General features: G+C 46.7%; 1 protein-coding gene across 1 annotated transcript; it reads left to right on the forward strand.

Moving 5' to 3' along the window:
- The first annotated feature begins 502 nt into the window (after positions 1-502).
- Positions 503-21292, forward strand: LOC143285303 (uncharacterized). Its single transcript, XM_076592567.1, has 11 exons — positions 503-824; positions 1583-1677; positions 3816-3984; positions 4621-4732; positions 5498-5640; positions 7185-7323; positions 8180-8321; positions 10437-10542; positions 13462-13563; positions 16550-20715; positions 20770-21292. Exons 1-10 carry the CDS (start codon positions 644-646, stop codon positions 20500-20502), a joined length of 5142 nt encoding a protein of 1713 aa, XP_076448682.1. The 5' UTR covers positions 503-643; the 3' UTR covers positions 20503-20715; positions 20770-21292.
- Positions 21293-21603: the final 311 nt, after the last annotated feature.

Genomic DNA, 21603 nt, shown 5'->3' on the forward strand with positions numbered 1-21603 from the left:
TCCTCGAAAGAAACCCCCAAATCAGTGTGGCAAGCTATAAACCAACTCACCAACAAGCAATTTTCGTCAAAATCAACCGTGATCAAAGACGTTTCTGTGAATCAACACATATCCAGTCTACAATAGATGGGGGTGGGGGTGGGGGTGTGGGGGGTGGGGGTGTCATTTTCAACTGGAAAGACTTTGGAATAGAAACTGCACTATTTATTGGTCCATGCTGCCTTCCCGAAGAACTGATATAAAGCAGAGAGAAAGGGAATTATATGTTTTAAGCACGCATCAGTCTATCTATCTATCTGTCTCAGGGTCTATCTATCTATCTATCTGTCTATCTCTGTCTCTCTCTGTCTCTCTCTGTCTCTCTCTGTGTGTGTGTGTGTGTGTGTGTGTGTGTGTGTGTGTGTGTTCTTCCGCCAGGTTTTTATTCTCATATGGATTATTACGATTTTAAGTTATTTCTATATGGGTCAATTTTGAGAGCTCAGATTTAGTTTGACGAAATGGAAGCGACTACGTTTGTCGAACATGCTGTGGCTTTTGTGTTAAGAAGAACGTGAAAGCAAGAAGAATCAAGACAAAACAAAGAGAAACGTTTTGGTTTAGATCTAGACTGCGTGTTAGTGTGTTGTTCCTTGAGAGAAATATGGCGGTAGCTCACAAGTTTGCTGAGAAAACAAGAACAAGCGACGTTATTATTTCAGAAACAGTGGACTTCTCCGGTCTGTTACTGTCCAAGCCAGTGTTAAATGGCTTGAAGAATGCTGGTTTCGAAAGACCGTCTCCAATTCAGCTGAAAGCTATCCCGCTTGGCAGATGTGGACTGGGTAAGTTGTTGGTTGCATGAACACAAAGAATGCTTTCAGAATTTGACCGGCACGACAGAGCGTTGAACTCTCACTCAGTCCAAGAATACATTATCTTGAGATTGACTCTAGTTATTCAGCAGTTACATCCTCATTCCAACCCAGACCCTCATGGCTGCACAACAGCTTGAACCACAAATGTAAAGTCCAGCTGATCATGCAAGTAAAACTGATGAAGTTTCAAATTTAAATCATAAGTCACAAGATATCACTCTGAAAAGTGTGTCTGTGATCCACATTGTTTATGGGTTTTTTTTTTCTTTTCAGGAAAGTGAACTGAAAAGTAGAAATATAATTATAAATAAACTTTTCCCAAGTGTCTGGACACGTTGTATAGATAATTCCACCCCCCACCCCCCACCCCCTTTTTTAAAATTTTTTTTTTTTTAGCTAGGAGAAGTGTTTTAAGCTGATATTTCAGATGAAATTGTGAGTTTAATTACACATACAAGTATGTTATTTAAACGTAATTTTAGATAGAAAATTTCCTTCCGTGCGTAATTTATTTTTGGTCATGTAATCCACCATAGTGTCACTTACATAGTTATAAAGGATTCCAACACTTTGCTTTCAAATAATGCAATGCACTTAAAACTTCAATGCTTACAGTGCACGTCAAAGTTTATTAATCTGTTATCTCCTTTTATATACTATCTATGTGTAATGCAGTGTAGTGTGGAGGTTGTGTAATGAACTGTGTGGTGTGGAACTGTGTGCAGACCTGATTGTGCAGGCCAAGTCTGGCACCGGCAAAACGTGCGTGTTCTCCGTGGTAGCACTGGAGGGTATAGAGCCCACCACCTCCTCCACACAGGTAGCTGTGCCCACAGTCAGAAACACTACTACACTTTATTTCAACTTGATAGGATCACTTATTGACTTAATGAAGACACTTACTCATTTTTTAAAACTTTGAAGAGTATCTGGGTCTTGTAGATGTATGTAAACTATAATGCCTTCATCATGTTCGAAGTGTTGGTTGCATTGTGTTTTGCACTTTGAGTTTTACAATATAATAAAATCAGAGAGTCAAACTGAAATTTGAGCTTTAGTAAGTTACCTTTGTGCTTTATATTAAATCATAAGGACTTTCTCTGTCTCTTCTCTCTCTCTCTCTCTCTTCCAGTCTCTGTCTCTATAATTCCATGTATTCTGTGTCTGTGTGTGCGTTACTGTATCATGTGTGAGTGTGTAAATTTGGTACTGTTTAGAAGCTTGTGGTTGAAATGCATGTTTACAGCACTGCATTTATACTTTAGTATACTTCCTGTTGTCTGTAAATAAATCCAGCAACATTAACTTAACCTATTCAGTTACAACAAGCCGACAGGTGACAGCAGAAAGTGCTATCCCAGTGCCATGATAGTGTACACTGACGGCACAAAGTGCTACCCTTGTGCCATGATAGTTGGGGGGGTTTCAATGCTGTCCACTGACTGCAGAAAGTGCTACCCCAGTGCCATAATTTTTGGTTCCACTGATGTCAAACACCTAGATGCCTTTCTCTGTCCAGTCATTCTCTCTCTCAGCTTGTCACAGAATCAACAAACAGATCTGGCCACACCTTGGATTGGCTCAACACCCATGACTGCATTGACTCTGATGCCATCAGTGCATCAGTGACTGTAAATGACAAACTTTCTTCTGACTGTTCTGCTGTTACTTTCTTGCTTAATGCTTCAAAATCTACCGGAACCAAAATATCTGTTGCGTGTTTGAAAGTTATTTGAATCCAGTAACATAATACTTTTTACTCTCAAGTTGCAGAATGCCTTTCCGAAATTTCTTCCTGTACAGACGTCTCTACACATTACTACACTGTCCTGTCTCAACTGCTGGATGGACATGCATCCCCCACTACCCGCATGCTGCCTGATGGGCCTTCCGCCCCATGGCACACACAAGTGCAAAACGCAAGCGTTGACAATTTGAACAGCAGTAGCCATAAACAAAACTGAAAGTCCACAGTCAAATCTTTCAAAAACAAATAAACAAACTTACAAAGTCAAACATTAGATCTCGTCAGCAAAGACGAACCATTTCCTCTCAAGTTTTTTGATGCCACATGCACCAAATCTCTAGTTAAAATCCATCGTGTCAAATCTTCTTGGCATTGCAAAATGGACTGTAGTCAGTAGTCTTATTGACTTGTGTTTGGATGGTCCATAAGCATCAGAGATAAATGATAGATGGTGCTGTATGGTGGGTCATAAGCATCAGAGATAAATGATAAATGGTGGGTGCTGTGTGGTGGGTCATAAGCATCAGAGATAAATGATAAATGGTGCTGTGTGGTGGGTTGATTCATAATCAGAGATGAATGATAAATAGTGCTGTGTGGTGAGTCATAAGCATCAGAGATAAATGATAAATGGTGCTGTGTTTTGGTTTGATTCATAAGCATCAGAGATAAATGATAAATGTTTCAGAGATAAATTATAATTGGTGCTGTGTGGTGGGTTGATTCATAATCATCAGAGATGAATAATAAATGGTACTGTGGTGTGGGTCATAATCATCAAATACATGATAAATGGTGCTGTGGGGTGGGTTGATTCATGATCATCAGAGATGAATAATAAATGGTGCTGTGGTGTGGGTCATAATCATCAAATACATGATAAATGGTGCCGTGGGGTGGGTTGATTCATGATCATCAAATAAATGATAATTGGTGCTGTGAGGTGGGTCATAAACAGAAATAAATGAAAATGTTGCTGTTTGGTGGGTTGATTCATAATCATCAAATAAATGGTGCTGTGTAGTGGGTTGATTCATAATCAATCATCAAATAAATGATAATGGTGCTGTTTGGTTGGTTGATTCATAATCATCAAATAAATGGTGCTGTGTGGTGGTTCATAAGCATCAGCGATAAGTAATAAATGGTACTGTGTGGTGGGGTGGATCATAAGCATCAGAGATAAAGGGGTGGAATGGCACTGTGTACAGGTTCTTGTTCTGGCCCCAACCCGGGAGATAGCGGTTCAGATCTGGGAAGTGATGTGCAGCCTGGGCAGCTGTGTGGCCAACCTGCACTGTCACACCTTCATTGGGGGCATGCCTCTGCAGGAAGACCGCCGTAAGCTGCAGCTGTGTCACATTGCTGTTGGCACCCCGGGTATGTGCTGTTTCAGTGTTTGGTTTTACTGAGTGTTATGCTTTCTGTCAAGCATGTATCACTTAGATTGTCAGTGCTTCACTCTAGTGGTACCTTTCTGTCAAACGTGTCACATCGCTGTCAGTATTTTACACTTGTGATACATTTCTGTCAGACATGTCTTTGTTGTCAGTGCCTTACAGTTACACAAGTTACACTTTCTGTCAAAAATGAATCACTTAGTGATCAATACTTTTCTGTCACATACATGACATTGCTTTACAGAAGTGGTACTTTTCTATCAAGCACATGGCATTGCTGTCATTGCTTTACACTAGTGGTACTTTCTTTCAAACATGTGTAATATTATGCGTCCCAGGTCAGTTGTAACAAGTGTCCCTGTGGCATCCACCCTGTATTGTAACAAGTGTCCCTGTGGCATCCACCCTGTATTGTAACAAGTGTCCCTGTGGCATCCACCCTGTATTGTAACAAGTGTCCCTGTGGCATCCACCCTGTATTATAACAGGTGTCCCTGTGGCATCCACCCTGTATTGTAACAAGTGTCCCTGTGGCATTCACCCTGTATTGTAATGTTACAAGTGTCCCTGTGGTATCCACCCTGTATTGTAACAAGTGTCTCTATGTGGCCCTCAGGTCGCATCCAGAGCCTGATTGAACAGGGACTGCTGAAGACGCAGAGCATCCGTCTCTTTGTTCTGGATGAGGCCGACAAGTTGCTGGAAGAGGGATTCCAGCCTCAGATCAAGTCAGTGCTTTGTAGTTGTCTACACTGTGTGCTGTAGTTGTCCACACTGTGTGCTGTGTAGTTGTCCATTCTGTGTGCTGTAGTTGTCCACACTGTGTGCTGTAGTTGTCCACACTGTGTGCTGTAGATGTCCACAATATGTGCTGTAGACGTCCACACTGTGTGATGTAGTTGTCCACACTGTGTGATGTAGTTGTCCACACTGTGTGCTATGTGCTATAGTTGTCCACACTGTGTGCTGTAGATGTCCACACTGTGTGCTGAAGTATAGATGTCCACATTGTGTGCTGTAAATGTCCACACTGTGCTGTAGTTGTCCACACTGTCTGCTGTGTAGTTATCCACACTGTGTGCTGTAGATGTCCATGCTGTGTGCTATAGTTGTCCACACTGTGTGCTGTAGTTGTCCACACTTTGTGCTGTAGTTGTCCACACTGTGTGCTGTCCACACTGTGTGCTGTAGTTGTCCACACTGCTGTAGATGTCCACACTGTGCTGTAGATGTCCACACTGTGTGCTGTAGTTGTCCACACTGTGTGCTGTAGTTGTTCATTCTGTGTGCTGTAGTTGTTCATTCTGTGTGCTGTAGTTGTTCATTCTGTGTGCTGTAGTTGTTCACTCTGTGTGCTGTGTGCTGTAGTTGTCCACTCTGTGTGCTGTGTGACTGATGATAATAGTGATAAAGTGTCACAACAGAGAGGTGTGAGTGATTGTTGTGTTCCATCCATCTGATAGCAGGCAACCATGGAAGCTGTTGTGTTTCAGCTGGATCTATTCGGCATTGCCTGACAACAAACAGATGTTGGCACTGTCAGCAACCTACCCTGAATACCTGGCTGACCATCTCACCTTGTACATGAGAAACCCCACCTTTGTGCGACTCAATGTCACAGACCCCACACTGCTTGGTAAGCCATATGTCCATTCGACATTCCTGATTGACAACAGCTTGGTAAACAAACCATGTGTCTATAATCCTGATTCACAACAGTTTGGTAAATGTGCTGTGCTGTGCTGTGCAGGCATCAAGCAGTGTGGTACAGTGTGATGTGATGTGATGTGATGTGATGTGATGTGATGTGCTGTGCAGGCATCAAGCAGTGTGGTACAGTGTGATGTGATGTGATGTGATGTGATGTGCTGTGCAGGCATCAAGCAGTGTAGTACAGTGTGATGTGATGTGATGTGATGTGATGTGATGTGATGTGCTGTGCAGGCATCAAGCAGTGTGGTACAGTGTGATGTGATGTGATGTGATGTGCAGGCATCAAGCAGTGTGGTACAGTGTGATGTGATGTGATGTGATGTGCTGTGATGTGATGTGCAGGCATCAAGCAGTGTAGTACAGTGTGATGTGATGTGATGTGATGTGCAGGCATCAAGCAGTGTAGTACAATGTGATGTGCTGTGATGTGATGTGATGTGATGTGCAGGCATCAAGCAGTGTAGTACAGTGTGATGTGCTGTGATGTGATGTGCAGGCATCAAGCAGTGTAGTACAGTGTGATGTTATGTGATGTGATGTGATGTGATGTGATGTGCTGTGCAGGCATCAAGCAGTGTAGTACAGTGTGATGTGATGTGATGTGATGTGATGTGATGTGATGTGCAGGCATCAAGCAGTGTAGTACAGTGTGATGTGATGTGATGTGATGTGATGTGATGTGCTGTGCAGGCATCAAGCAGTGTAGTACAGTGTGATGTGATGTGATGTGATGTGATGTGCTGTGCAGGCATCAAGCAGTGTAGTACAGTGTGATGTGCTGTGATGTGATGTGATGTGATGTGCTGTGCAGGCATCAAGCAGTGTAGTACAGTGTGATGTGATGTGATGTGCTGTGCAGGCATCAAGCAGTGTAGTACAGTGTGATGTGCTGTGATGTGATGTGATGTGATGTGCTGTGCAGGCATCAAGCAGTGTAGTACAGTGTGATGTGATGTGATGTGATGTGCTGTGCAGGCATCAAGCAGTGTAGTACAGTGTGATGTGATGTGATGTGCTGTGTAGGCATCAAGCAGTGTAGTACAGTGTGATGTGCTGTGATGTGATGTGATGTGCTGTGCTGTGCAGGCATCAAGCAGTGTAGTACAGTGTGATGTGATGTGATGTGCTGTGCAGGCATCAAGCAGTGTAGTACAGTGTGATGTTATGTGCTGTGCTGTGATGTGCTGTGCAGGCATCAAGCAGTGTAGTACAGTGTGATGTGATGTGCTGTGCTGTGCAGGCATCAAGCAGTGTAGTACAGTGTGATGTTATGTGATGTGATGTGATGTGATGTGCAGGCATCAAGCAGTGTAGTACAGTGTGATGTGATGTGATGTGATGTGATGTGCAGGCATCAAGCAGTGTAGTACAGTGTGATGTGATGTGATGTGATGTGCAGGCATCAAGCAGTGTAGTACAGTGTGATGTTATGTGATGTGCTGTGATGTGATGTGATGTGCTGTGCAGGCATCAAGCAGTACTACAGCACTGTGGCCAGCCATCCCCTGCCTCACCGACAGTTTGAGATGAAAACACAGGCTGTGGTCAGACTGCTGTCCTCTGTGGCCTTCAACCAGTGCCTCATCTTCTCCAACTGGCAGACCAGGTATCCTCTCCTCTCTCTCTCTCTTTCCTGCCCTCTCCTCCCTCTCCATTTCTCCCTCTCTTTCCTTTATTCCTTTCCTCCCCACATCTTCTCCAACTTGCAGACCAGGAACTCCCTCTTCCCTTCCCTGTCTTCTCCCTCTTCCCTTCCCTGTCCTTTTCTCCCTCTTCCCTTCCCTGTCCTTCTCTTTCCTTTATTCCTTTCCTCCCCACATCTTCTCCAACTTGCAGACCAGGAACTCCCTCTTCCCTTCCCTGTCTTCTCCCTCTTCCCTTCCCTGTCCTTTTCTCCCTCTTCCCTTCCCTGTCCTTTTCTCTCTCTTCCCTTCCCTGTCTTCTTCCCTGTCTTCTCCCTCTTCCCTTCCCTGTCCTTTTCTCTCTCTTCCCTTCCCTGTCTTCTCTCTCTTCCCTTCCCTGTCTTCTCCCTCTTCCCTTCCCTGTCCTTTTCTCCCTCTTCCCTTCCCTGTCTTCTCTCTCTTCCCTTCCCTGTCCTTTTCTCCCTCTTCCCTTCCCTGTCTTCTCCCTCTTCCCTTCCCTGTCCTTATCTCCCTCTTCCCTTCCCTGTCTTCTCTCTCTTCCCTTCCCTGTCCTTTTCTCCCTCTTCCCTTCCCTGTCTTCTCTCTCTTCCCTTCCCTGTCTTCTTCTCCCTCTTCCCTTCCCTGTCTTCTCCCTCTTCCCTTCCCTGTCCTTTTCTCCCTCTTCCCTTCCTTGTCTTCTCTTCCCTGTCTTCTCTCCCTCTTCCCTTCCCTGTCTTCTCCCTCTTCCCTTCCCTGTCTTCTCTCTCTTCCCTTCCCTGTCTTCTCTCTCTCTTCCCTTACATGACACATGTGTTACATGACACACATGGTTTGTTGCAGAGCCCAGAACCTGCAGAGTGAGTTGAGCGCACAGGGGTGGCCCACGTCATGCATTGCAGGATGTCTGGACCAGAAAGACCGCATTAGTGCCATAACTCAGCTGAAGACCTACACCTGTCGGGTTCTCATCTCCACTGACCTGGTCAGGGCATTGTATGTCTGTGCTGCATCTGTGTACCTGGTCAGGGCATTGTATATCTGTGGTGTGTGTGTGTACCTGGTCAGGGCATTGTGTGTTTGTGTTGTGTCTGTGTAGTGTCTGTGTCATTGTGTGTTTGTGTTGTGGCTGTGTAGTGTCTGTGTACCTGGTCAGGGCAGTGTATGTCTATGGTGTTTCTGTGTACCTGGTCAGGGCATTGTGTGTCTCTGGTGTGTCTGTATAGTGTCTGTACCTGGTCAGGGCATTGTATGTCTGTGTTGTGTCTGTGTACCTGGTTAGGGCATTGTGTGTCTCTGGTGTGTCTGTGTAGTGTCTGTGTACCTGGTCAGGGCATTGTATGTCTCTGGTGTATCGGTGTAGTGTCTGTGTACCTGGTCAGGGCATTGTATGTCTGTGTTGTGTCTGTGTACCTGGTCAGGGCATTGTATGTCTGTGTTGTGTCTGTGTAGTGTCTGTGTACCTGGACAGCGCATTGTATATCTCTGGTGTCTGTGTAGTGTCTGTGTACCTGGTCAGGGCATTGTATGTCTGTGTTGTGTCTGTGTACCTGGTCAGGGCATTGTATGTCTGTGTTGTGTCTGTGTACCTGGACAGCGCATTGTATATCTCTGGTGTCTGTGTGATGTTTGTGTACCTGGTCAGGGCATTGTATTTGCATGTCTCTGGTGTGTCTGTGTAGTGTCTGTGTACATGGTCAGGGCATTGTATGTCTGTGGTGTGTCCATGTTGAGTATGTATGTATGAGACGATACTAGTCTGTCCATTTGGTGTGTGTTTGTGTGAGGGTACTAGTATGTTCACAGAGTGTGTGTGTCTGCCTGACATGTTGTTCAACAGACCTTGATGTCAGCTACAGGCTGTATGTAATTATTGGATAACTAAAGTTATTGATCAACAGACCTCCTGGGGTAAGGGTGGGGGTGGGGTGGGGGGGCGGTTGATGTGTTGATTAACAGACATCACAGGGGATTGACGTAGTGATCAACAGACATCAAGTGCTTTTTTATGTATTTGATCAACAGACCTCACAGATTGATTTCTTGATCAGCAGAATCAGTGGCATTGATATGATCAACAGACATCAAGGGGGTTTGATGTATTGTTCAACAGTCCTCAAGGGGAATTGGTGTATTGATCAGCAGACCTCAAGGGGGACTGGTGTATTGATCAAAAGACATCACGGGGGATTGATGTATTGATCAACAGACCTCATTGGGGATTGATGTATTTGGTCAACAGACTTCAATGGGGGGTTGATGTATTGGTCAACAGACCTCATAGGGGATTGATGTATTGGTCAACAGACATTACAGCGATTGATGTATTGGTCAAAAGACCTCATGGGGGATTGATGTATTGGTCAACAGACCTCATGGGGGATTGATGTATTGTTCAACAGACCTCATGGGGGATTGATGTATTGTTCAACAGACCTCATGGGGAATTGATGTATTGTTCAACAGACCTCATGGGGGATTGATATTGAACAGACATCACAGGGATTTATGTATTGTTCAGCAGACCTCACTGAGGATTGATGTATTGATCAACAGACATCACAGGGGATTGATGTATTGGTCAACAGACCTCATGGGGGATTGATATTGAACAGACATCACAGGGATTAATGTATTGTTCAACAGACCTCACTGAGGATTGATGTATTGATCAACAGACATCACAGGGGATTGATGTATTGATCAACAGACCTCACTGAGGATTGAGGTATTGATCAACAGACATCACAGGGGATTGATGTATTGGTCAACGTACATCACTGAGGATTGAGGTATTGATCAACAGACATCACAGGGGATTGATGTATTGGTCAACGTACATCACAGGGATTGATGTATTGATCAACAGACCTCATGCTGGATTGATGTATTGATAAACAGACCTTACAGGGGATTGATGTATTGATCAACAGACCTCATAGGGGGATTGATATATTGATCAACAGACCTCACAGAGGGATTGATATATTGATCAACAGTCAGACCTGATGGGGGATTGATGTATTGATCAACAGACCTCATGGGGGATTGATGTATTGATCAACAGACCTCACAGGGGGATTGATTTGTTGATCAACAGACATCACGAGGGATTGATGCTGACAGAGTGAACCTTGTCATCAACCTGGATGTCCCTGGAGATCAGGAGACCTACCTGCACAGGATTGGCCGTGCTGGACGCTTTGGTCAGTTCCGCTATTGGTTCCCACCTGTACCTGTCATCTACCTGTCTGTGCTGTTGGTTCCCACTTGTATCTAAACTGACATCTATGTGTGTGTGCTGTTGGTTCTCACCTGTATCTGTCATCTACCTGTGTGTGCTGTTGGTTCTCACCTGTATCTGTCATCTACCTGTGTGTGTTGTTGGTTCTCACCTGTATCTGTCATCTACCTGTGTGTGCTGTTGGTTCTCACCTGTATCTGTCATCTACCTGTGTGTGCTGTTGGTTCTCACCTGTATCTGTCATCTACCTGTGTGTGCTGTTGGTTCTCACCTCTATCTGTCATCTACCTGTGTGTGCTGTTGGTTCTCACCTGTATCTGTCATCTACCTGTGTGTGCTGTTGGTTCTTACCTGTATCTGTCATCTACCTGTGTGTGCTGTTGGTTCTCACCTGTATCTGTCATCTACCTGTGTGTGCTGTTGGTTCTCACCTGTATCTGTCATCTACCTGTGTGTGTTGTTGGTTCCCACCTGTATCTGTCATCTACCTGTGTGTGCTGTTGGTTCCAACCTGAATCTGTCATCTACCTGTGTGTGCTGTTGGAGAGTGATGATATTCACACTGAAAAGATTGTGCTTAGGTAGCAGAATGACAAAAGCAGAGCGGCTGTCAAAGAAATTCTTTAGAATCAGCAGTTGTAATTGCTCCAAGAATCTCAACAATTGAGAAATTGGCATATGATTTTGACATTTTATGTCTCCAAGAGACCAGGACAAGTGCAGACAGACCAATACATTTTGAGAATTTCACAGCCTTTCAAAAGAATGAAGGAAGAGGAGTAGCAATCAAACTAAGCAAAAATCTGAAAAACAAAGTTTCCACCATAAATCTAGAGAAATGGTGTAGCAACTCATGTGAACTAGTGGGCGTGCATCTTGAAGAACCTGACGGAATTCACAAAAGCATTGTGCTCATCAATGCCTATATTCACCCAGGAACCTGCACAACAAAAGCGGATTGGGCCTTTTTAGAGGAAATAGAGAACTAATTTGGAGACTCTGTCATTATCTGTGGAGACCTTAATGCAAGATCGAAGTTATGGGACCAGCGGAACACCAACCCACAAGGACTCGCACTTGAAGGAATGATAGGGGAAATTCTTCTTAGCCCATTAACAACCACATCCACAACTCGACTTGGAACAAGACAAGGGGACAGTGACAGTGTGATCGACATCACTCTAATATCTCCAAAATTCAGAACAGGAATGAATGCAAAGACGCTTCCACACCAAGGCAGTGATCACCTCCTGGTAGTTTTCAGTCTACAGAAACTATCAGATAAACCCTGTATGAAACCGCATGATCCATTTCTTTTCAGTATGAAACCAAAGAGACAACCATCATCGAAAAATTAAGACGCAGAAGAAACAAAAGAATGGCACTGAACCAGATGCAAACTATTCAGCCCCCATGGTGGAATACTGACACAGAGAGAGCCTGGATAGAAAAACATGCGGTTGTCAAACTTTGGCAGAAAGAAAGAACAAAACCGTCTCCGGGCAAAGATATTGAAACAAAAATGAAAGAAAAAACAAAACAGTTTGAAGTCATTGCTCAAGAGGCCAAAAATGACAAGTAGAAACAGTTTTGCGAGGCACTCAGTTATGACACAACATTGACAGAGTTCTGGCAATTCTATCGTCGCATGGAAGGGAAAACGTGCACAACAACTCCAGACATGTTAGATACTGATGGAACCAAGTTTAAGACAAACAAAGAAAAAGGATCCGCCCTGCTCAAACGCTTCATACAACAAAGCGATCAAAGAAACTTGAAAAAAGAAATATGTTGAGGAGTTAAACCAAACCCTTTTGCAGACTGGATCCAATGATGACTTGACAATAGATGATCTAAATGAAGCAATAGCTAAATGCAAGAAAGAATCGGCTCCTGGCCCAGACAAAGTTCGCTACTCGGACATCAAGGAGCTATCAGAAGAAGACAGAAGCAAACTTTTCAATCTTTATGTTTATCAAAACAGTTTCCACAGTGGACATGTGCCAGAGGACTGGACACAGCTTCTTAAAACTAGTTAAGTGGCTACCAAATCCTAACCATGCAAAACATTGCTGGAAAGCTCTTGGAACACATGATAGCCAGGAAACTTGAAAGGGATCTTGAACACAGGCACATTCTCCCGTCAAATCAAGGTGATTACAGAACAGGTAAGTCCACATGGGAAAATGCGGCTGCTTTCGCATATGAGGTATATGAAGGATTTCAAAGAAAAGAAACACTAGCAGTAGCAATCGACCTTAAAGATGCCTACAATAAAGTCCAGTTTGCGCACCTCATGGAGCTGCTACTAAGGTATGGAGTAAGTTTGACACTGGCAGCAGCGCTTCAGGAAAGAACCGTCATCCTACGCCTCAGAGATTGGATGTCTGCACCTTCTAAACTATCCATGGGATTGCCACAAGGGTCTCCGCTGTCTCCTTTCCTCTACAACGTCTATACGAAGGGCCTTGCTGATGATAATCACACTGTACTGTAGGAAGAGAGTGATGATAATCACACTGTACTGTGGGGAGAGTGATGATAATCACACTGTACTGTAGGGGGAGTGATGATATTCACACTGTACTGTGGGGAGAGTGATGATAATCACACTGTACTGTAGGGGGAGTGATGATATTCACACTGTACTGTGGGGAGAGTGATGATAATCACACTGTACTGTAGGGGGAATGATGATTTTCACACTGTACTGTGGGGAGAGTGATGATATTCACACTGTACTGTGGGGAGAGTGATGATAATCACACTGTACTGTAGGGAGAGTGATGATATTTACACTGTACTGTAGGGAGAGTGATGATATTCACACTGTACTGCAAGGAGACTGATGAAAGATGTTTTGTGTTTGTGTCGGTTCCAGGGAGCTATGGAGCAGCTGTGAGCATTGTCAGTGAAGGACAAGAGTTGATGGAGCTTCACAAGATAGAACACAGTATCACCACCAACATCTTACCTCTGCCAGGTATGTCTGCCTTCTGTCTACCTTCACACCATCCTTATCTTTCCTCTGCCAGGTATCTCTTCTGTCTACCTTCACACCATATCTTACCTCTACCAGGTATGTCTCTTCTGTCTACCTTCACACCATATCTTACCTCTACCAGGTTTATCTCTCTTCTGTCTACCTTCACACCATATCTTACCTCCGCCAGGTATGTCTCTCTTCTGTGTACCCTCACACTATATCTTACCTCCGCCAGGTATGTCTCTTCTGTCCACCTTCACACCATATCTTACCTCTACCATGTATGTCTCTCTTCTGTCTACCTTCACACCATATCTTACCTCTGCCAGGTATGTCTCTCTTCTGTCTACCTTCACACCATATCTTACCTCTGCCAGGTATGTCTCTCTTCTGTCTACCTTCACACCATATCTTACCTCTGCCAGGTATGTCTCTCTTCTGTCTACCTTCACACCGTATCTTACCTCTGTCAGGTATGTATATTTCTTCTGTCTACCTTCACACCATATCTTACCTCTACCAGGTATGTCTCTCTTCTGTCTACCTTCACACCGTATCTTACCTCTGTCAGGTATGTATATCTCTTCTGTCTACCTTCACACCGTATCTTCTGTCAGGTATGTCTCTCTTCTGTCTACCTTCACACCGTATCTTACCTCTGTCAGGTATGTATATCTCTTCTGTCTACCTTCACACCATATCTTACTTCTGTCAGGTATGTATATCTCTTCTGTCTACCTTCACACCATATCTTACCTCTGCCAGGTATGTCTCTCTTCTGTCTACCTTCACACCATATCTTACCTCTGTCAGGTATGTCTCTCTTCTGTCTACCTTCACACCATATCTTACCTCTGTCAGGTATGTATATCTCTTCTGTCTACCTTCACACCATATCTTACCTCTGCCAGGTATGTCTCTTCTGTCTACCTTCACACCGTATCTTACCTTTGCCAGGTATGTATATCTCTTCTGTTTACCTTCACACCATATCTTACCTCTGCCAGGTATGTCTCTCTTCTGTCTACCTTCACACCGTATCTTACCTCTACCAGGTATGTCTCTCTTCTGTCTACCTTCACACCGTATCTTACCTCTGTCAGGTATGTATATCTCTTCTGTCTACCTTCACACCATATCTTACCTCTGCCAGGTATGTCTCTTCTGTCTACCTTCACACCGTATCTTACCTCTGTCAGGTATGTATATCTCTTCTGTCTACCTTCACACCGTATCTTCTGTCAGGTATGTCTCTCTTCTGTCTAACTTAACAGCATATCTTACCTCTGTCAGGTATGTATATCTCTTCTGTCTACCTTCACACCATATTTTACCTCTACCAGGTATGTCTCTCTTCTGTCTACCTTCACACCATATCTTACCTCTGTCAGGTATGTCTCTCTTCTGTCTACCTTCACACCATATCTTACCTCCGCCAGGTATGTATATCTCTTCCGTCTACCTTCACACCATATCTTACCTCTGCCAGGTATGTCTCTCTTCCGTCTACCTTCACATCATCGATATCTCTGTGTGCGTCTGTGTAGAGCCCATCCCAAGTGACCTGGTTAACTGAGTGTGTGTGTGTGTGTGTGTGCATGTGTGTGTGTGCAGTTCCCATCACAGTGACCTGGTGAAGTGTGTGTGTGTATCCCATCACAGTGACCTGGTGAAGTGTGTGTGTGTAGATCCCACCATGGTGACTTGGTGGTGTGTGTGTGTATCCCATCACAGTGACCTGGTGAAGTGTGTGTGTGTGTGTGTGTGCATCCCATCACAGTGACCTGATGAAGTGTGTGTGTGTGTGTATCCCATCACAGTGACCTGATGAAGTGTGTGTGTGTCCCATCACAGTGACCTGATGAAGTGTGTGTGTGTCCCATCACAGTGACCTGGTGAAGTGTGTGTGTGTGTATCCAATCACAGTGACCTGGTGAAGTGTATGTGTGTATCCAATCACAGTGACCTGGTGAAGTGTGTGTGTGTGTAGATCCGATCACAGTGACCTGATGAAGTGTGTGTGTGTGTGTGTATCCCATCACAGTGACCTGGTGAAGTGTGTGTGTGTGTGTAGTTCCCATCACAGTGACCTGGTGAAGTGTGTGTGTGTGTGTATCCCATCACAGTGACCTGGTGAAGTGTGTGTGTGTGTGTGTAGTTCCCATCACAGTGACCTGGTGAAGTGTGTGTGTGTGTGTATCCCATCACAGTGACCTGGTGAAGAGAGAGAGAGAGAGTGTGTGTGTGTGTGTGTATCCCATCACAGTGACCTGGTGAAGTGTGTGTGTGTGTGTATCCCATCACAGTGACCTGGTGAAGAGAGAGAGAGTGTGTGTGTGTGTGTGTGTCCCATCACAGTGACCTGGTGAAGAGTGTGTGTGTGTGTGTGTGTGTGTGTTTGTGTATGCATCCCATCACAGTGACCTGATGAAGTGTGTGTGTGTGTATCCCATCACGGTGACCTGATGAAGTGTGTGTGTTTGTGTATACATCCCATCACAGTGACCTGATGAAGTGTGTGTGTAGATCCCACCACAGTGACCTGGTGAAGTGTGTGTGTGTGTGTGTGTGTTTGTGTATACATCCCATCACAGTGACCTGATGAAGTGTGTGTGTAGATCCCACCACAGTGACCTGGTGAAGTGTGTGTGTGTGTGTGTCCCACCAGAGTGACCTGGTGAAGTGTGTGTGTGTGTCCCATCTCAGTGACCTGGGGAAGTGTGTGTGAGTGTATCCCATCACAGTGACCTGATGAAGTGTGTGTGTGTGTGTAGATCCCATCACAGTGACCTGGTGAAGTATGTGTGTGTGTATCCCATCACAGTGACCTGGTGAAGTATGTGTGTGTGTATGTAGATCCCATCACAGTGACCTGGTGAATGTGTGTGTGTGTGTATCCCATCACAGTGACCTGGTGAAGTGTGTGTGTGTATGTGTGTGTGTATTCCATCACAGTGACCTGGTGAGATATATGTGTGTGTAGATCCCATCCCAAGTGACCTTGTGAAGCGACAGCTGCCAGTGAGGCTGGAAGACATGGTCAGCACACACCAGATCCTGACCAGACCAGATCAGCATGCTGCTTCCTTCGCTCCCCAAGCCCCTGCTGGCACATCTTCAGATGAAACATCACACATCAGCACACTGTCAAATGGCACACAGCACGTCAACACACTGTCAAATGGCACAGCACACATCAGCACATCCTCAGATGACGCAACACACATCAGCACACTGTCAAATGGCACACCACACATGGACAGACATTTCCACAATGGATCCAGGATTGGAGAAGATGCTGGCTTACGAGGGCAGTGGGTAGAGGAGGGTACAAACACCAAGGAGGGTGTGACAGAGGAGGGTGTGACAGAGGGTACAGATACCAAGAAGGGTGTGACAGGGGAGGGTACAGATACCAAGAAGGGTGTGACAGAGGAGGGTACAGATACCAAGGAGGGCGTGACAGAGGAGGGTACAGATACCAAGGAGGGTGTGACAGAGGAGGGTACAGATACCAAGGAGGGTGTGACAGAGGAGGGTACAGATACCAAGAAGGGTGTGACAGGGGAGGGTACAGATACCGAGGAGGGTGTGACAGAGGAGGGTGTGACAAGGGAGGGTACAGATACCAGGGAGGGCGTGACAGAGGGGGGTACAGATACCAAGGAGGGTGTGACAGAGGAGGGTACAGATACCAAGGAGGGCGTGACAGAGGAGGGTACAGATACCAAGGAGGGTGTGACAGAGGAGGGTACAGATACCAAGGAGGGCGTGACAGAGGGGGGTACAGATACCAAGGAGGGTGTGACAGAGGAGGGTACAGATACCAAGGAGGGTGTGACAGAGGAGGGTATAGATACCAAGGAGGGCGTGACAGAGGGGGGTACAGTTACCAAGGAGGGTGTGACAGAGGAGGGTACAGATACCAAGGAGGGCTTGACAGAGGAGGGTACAGATACCAAGGAGGGTGTGACAGAGGAGGGTACAGATACCAAGGAGGGTGTGACAGAGGAGGGTATAGATACCAAGGAGGGCGTGACAGAGGAGGGTACAGATACCAAGGAGGGCTTGACAGAGGAGGGTACAGATACCAAGGAGGGTGTGACAGAGGAGGGTACAGATACCAAGGAGGGTGTGACAAAGGAGGGTACAGACATGAAGGGAGGTGTGACCAGGGGAGCAGTGAAGAGCAGAAAGGGTCGGGCCAGTGGTGACCTTTGGGCCAGCATGCTGATGGAGCAGGAGGAGAACACCCACAGGCCACCAGTAGCAGAAGACCCTGTGGCAGTGAAGGAGCACAAGGCCTCACAACAAAGGAAGAGCTGTTCAGCAGGGAGGAAGGACGTGGCCTGGGATGAGGAGCTGGCCCTGTACCTGGCAGCCAGATCCCAGCACAACCGTGCTGCACAGACCTCTGCTGACAGCCAGGGTCACGACACACAGCCCAGGGTCCACAGGCCCATCAGCCGAGCCAGGCGTTGCCTGACTGCTGGACGCCTAACAGACCACAAGGGACACAATAGCCCTACCATGATCCCCACATCATCACTGACACACACACTGACTGGGGCAGGGATGGACAGAGGGGCAGGTAAGAGTAGCCACACAGCCACTGTTGATGTGCCTCCTGGGATGACATGTGTAAAAACACTCAGTGTTAATGAACACGAGTCTGAGTTGCCTGTGATGCCAGCATGTGTAAAACAGAGCTCCCCACCTGACGGCCAGAAGCAGAGAGGTGGAGAAGACCTGTGGGTTGGAGAGCCCAATGGCTGTCACCTAACACTTCAGAAAGCAGACGCAGTAGACAGTTGCTCTGTGCCTCACCAAATGCTTCAGAAAGAAGATGCGGTAGACAGTTGCTCTGTGTGTCCACCCAAAGTTTCCATCTCCTTTGAGAGATGGGCAGAGAGTGGTGGTGTTGCCCCGACCTTTTCTTCTGCCCTGGACAGCTATAGGCAGTGTTCACCAACGCTCCTGTCTGCTGTGAAGACAGTTCAGGCCTCCAGCCCTGTAGGGAAGACACCTCAAGCCTTGGTGACCCAAACCTTCGTCCCCCCAGCCTGTGTGGGGGACAGGCAGTGCCAGCAAGTGCTGCAGTTTTTAGACCAGTTTTACAGACACCTGGGGACTGGACAGGGAGCACCAGGCACTGAGGACTCGAATCTCCCTGACACTGCAGGTCAGAGAGTGGTGACCACTGACACAGATAAAGACAGTGCTGGTGGTGTGAAGGGCCCAGGCCCAGTGGTGAGCGCAGGGCAGACAGGTTCAAGCCTCGGTGGTGACAACAGGGCCAGTGGTCAGCGGGAAAACGAGCACCTCCCAGTGGGCAGGACCAGGGAGGTGACAGGGAGGTCACAGAGAGCACCTAGGTACCGCCCCATGGCCGTGTGTGGACCGGCCACCGCCCACATGTTTCACTGGCACCACCACCAGCCCCACAACACCCCCACGCCATCTGGCACTGCAGGGGACACAGCCTCTGACCTGAACACTGACGAGGGTCATGCTTCTAGCACAGCGTGTGTCAAGGTCGAAAGGTCGTCTGAATTGAACAGCACTGGAGCACTGTCGACACAACCACTTGAAGGTCACAGCACTGGAGCACTTGAAGGTCACAGAGCTGGAGCACTATCAGCAACACCTCTTGAAGGTCACAGTTCACCAAAAACAGCTGGTGTCCCAGAGCCAAGGGAGGTAACTGTGGGTGTCAGTGGCCCAGAGAAGGAAGATAAAGGGGGAGGTGATGTGTCTGGGGACCCAGCCGTTGCCAGCAGGCACACATTGACCCACACCGCCCGTGCACCCCCCCAGTCTGCTTCAGGCACTGACAGACAGCAGACAGTGACAGGTGTGCTGTCAGGTAGAAGGAGAGTAGTGTGTCAGAAGGAAGACAGACCGCAGGCAGTGACAGGGACAGGTGTGCCACTGACAGGAGGAAAAGGTGCTGTAGCAAAGCAAGCCATTGCTCGACCTGCAGGTGTGGCTCCATGGGAGAAAGGTGCCAGACCACAGGCCCAAAGTGGACCCCACAGGACCCAGAACAGTGATGAAGACTCCACCTGTTTCTCCTCCTCCTCTTCCAGCTCCACAACGGAGGCAGTGGAAGCAGCGAGGAGAGGGAAGGAGGAGGAGTGGATGTGCTTTCAGAACCAGCACGCTGTGGACACCCTGGGCTGGGCCGGCAGCAGGAGACACAAAGGTCAGGGGCCCTGGTACCAGGGGGAGCTGTCATCCTCTCCAGAAGAGACACCACCAAGACATGGCCGCGAAGGGCCAGGCAGACATGGCCGCGAAGGGCCGAGGAGGCATGGCGCAGTATGTCATTCAGCCCCTGGCAGTCAGCACTGCTGGTTCCCATCGTATAACTATCACCCAACACAAAGGCCATCCCACAGTGCATCTCATACTGTGAGCGCTCCATTTGTTCCTTCATTCCGAACAACGTACTGTCCCACTTTTCCAACCTACCCCTCCACTTCCTACCTGTCTACTGGTGCCCACCCGTCCCCTCAGTCAGTATACATGGGGCCCAGAGAGGAGCACCTGTATCCTCCTCACGTCCCACAGGAGATGCACAACCTGGGCCACCCTCACTTCTCTGCTTCCATGATGCACAACCCTGTTCACCCTTTCCCTGTTTCACAGCACACCAGTGACCCTCGCCATCAGCCCCACGGGCGGTGCAGGGAGTGCTGTTGGCACCAACCAGTCACTGACCACTGCTGGCACAGTTACCAGCCATTCACTGGCCACAGTCGCCAGCCAGTCACTGACCACAGCTGGCACCAGCCACAGCCATGTGGCCCACTGCCCTCGGCTGCAGTGTCACACAGTCTGTCTAACAGCCAGGTGTCCAAGGCGCACAGCCTGCACAGCTACATACGTAGCATGGCCAGGTTCTATGCCAGGTTCTGCTCACGGGATAACTGAGGCTGGCTTGAGGTCAGGTGCTGCACACAGCAAGTGGCACTTGACATGTGTGACAGGTTCTGTTGTGGGGTGCATGTCAGGTTCTGCTCTGGGGTACGTACGGCAGGTTCTGCTCTGGTGATGTACTGAGTGATTTGTCATGTGTGGTGATGTACTGACGTGTCATGTGTGGTGATGTACTGAGTGATTTGTCATGTGTGGTGATGTACTGACGTGTCATGTGTGGTGATGTACTGAGTGATTTGTCATGTGTGGTGATGTACTGAGTGATTTGTCATGTGTGGGGATGTACTGTGATTTGTCATGTGTGGTTATCACCGTTATGTACTGACTTGTCATGTGTGGTGATGTCATGCATGGTGATGTACTGAGTGATTTGTTATGTGGTTATGTACTGAGTGAATTTGTCATGTGTGGTGATGTACTGACTTGTCACATTTGGTGATGTACTGAGTGATTTGTCATGTGTGGTGATGAACTGAGTGTTTGTCATGTGTGGCAATGTACTGACATGTCATGTGGTGATGTACTGAGTGACATGTCATGTGTGGTGATGTACTGAGTGATTTGTCATGTGTGGTGATGTACTGACTTGTCACATTTGGTGATGTACTGAGTGATTTGTCATGTGTGGTGATGAACTGAGTGTTTGTCATGTGTTGACTTGTGATATGTACTCCACAAATATTTGGAGTTTCTGATATGATTTGTTCATGTCAATTTGCTATGGTGTGTAATGGAAACGTTGATGGATTTAATGACTGTGAAAGTTGACTGCATATTAAAACAATGAAATTGATGTAGAATGCCTTTGGTTGAATTATTGACTTTCCACATACAAGTTACAACTTTGGACAAATTCTTGATCCTGACATGTGCAGTTTATACTTTACAAAAGTCTGCATGACCCTTTTTTCTTTTATAGATTTGCACTGGTAGTACACAGCACGCTTGCAGTGTACAATGGCATCAGCACAGCAATAGCTTGGAATACATCCAAAGCAAAGACTAGTACATAGAACATGGTCAACACAGGTACAGGTAGTTATTGAAACAATCATCACACAGAACATGGTCAGCACAGGTACAGGTAGTTATTGA

Source organism: Babylonia areolata, chromosome 8 (assembly GCF_041734735.1).
Source record: "Babylonia areolata isolate BAREFJ2019XMU chromosome 8, ASM4173473v1, whole genome shotgun sequence".
Classification (NCBI taxonomy): Eukaryota; Metazoa; Mollusca; class Gastropoda; order Neogastropoda; family Buccinidae; genus Babylonia; species Babylonia areolata.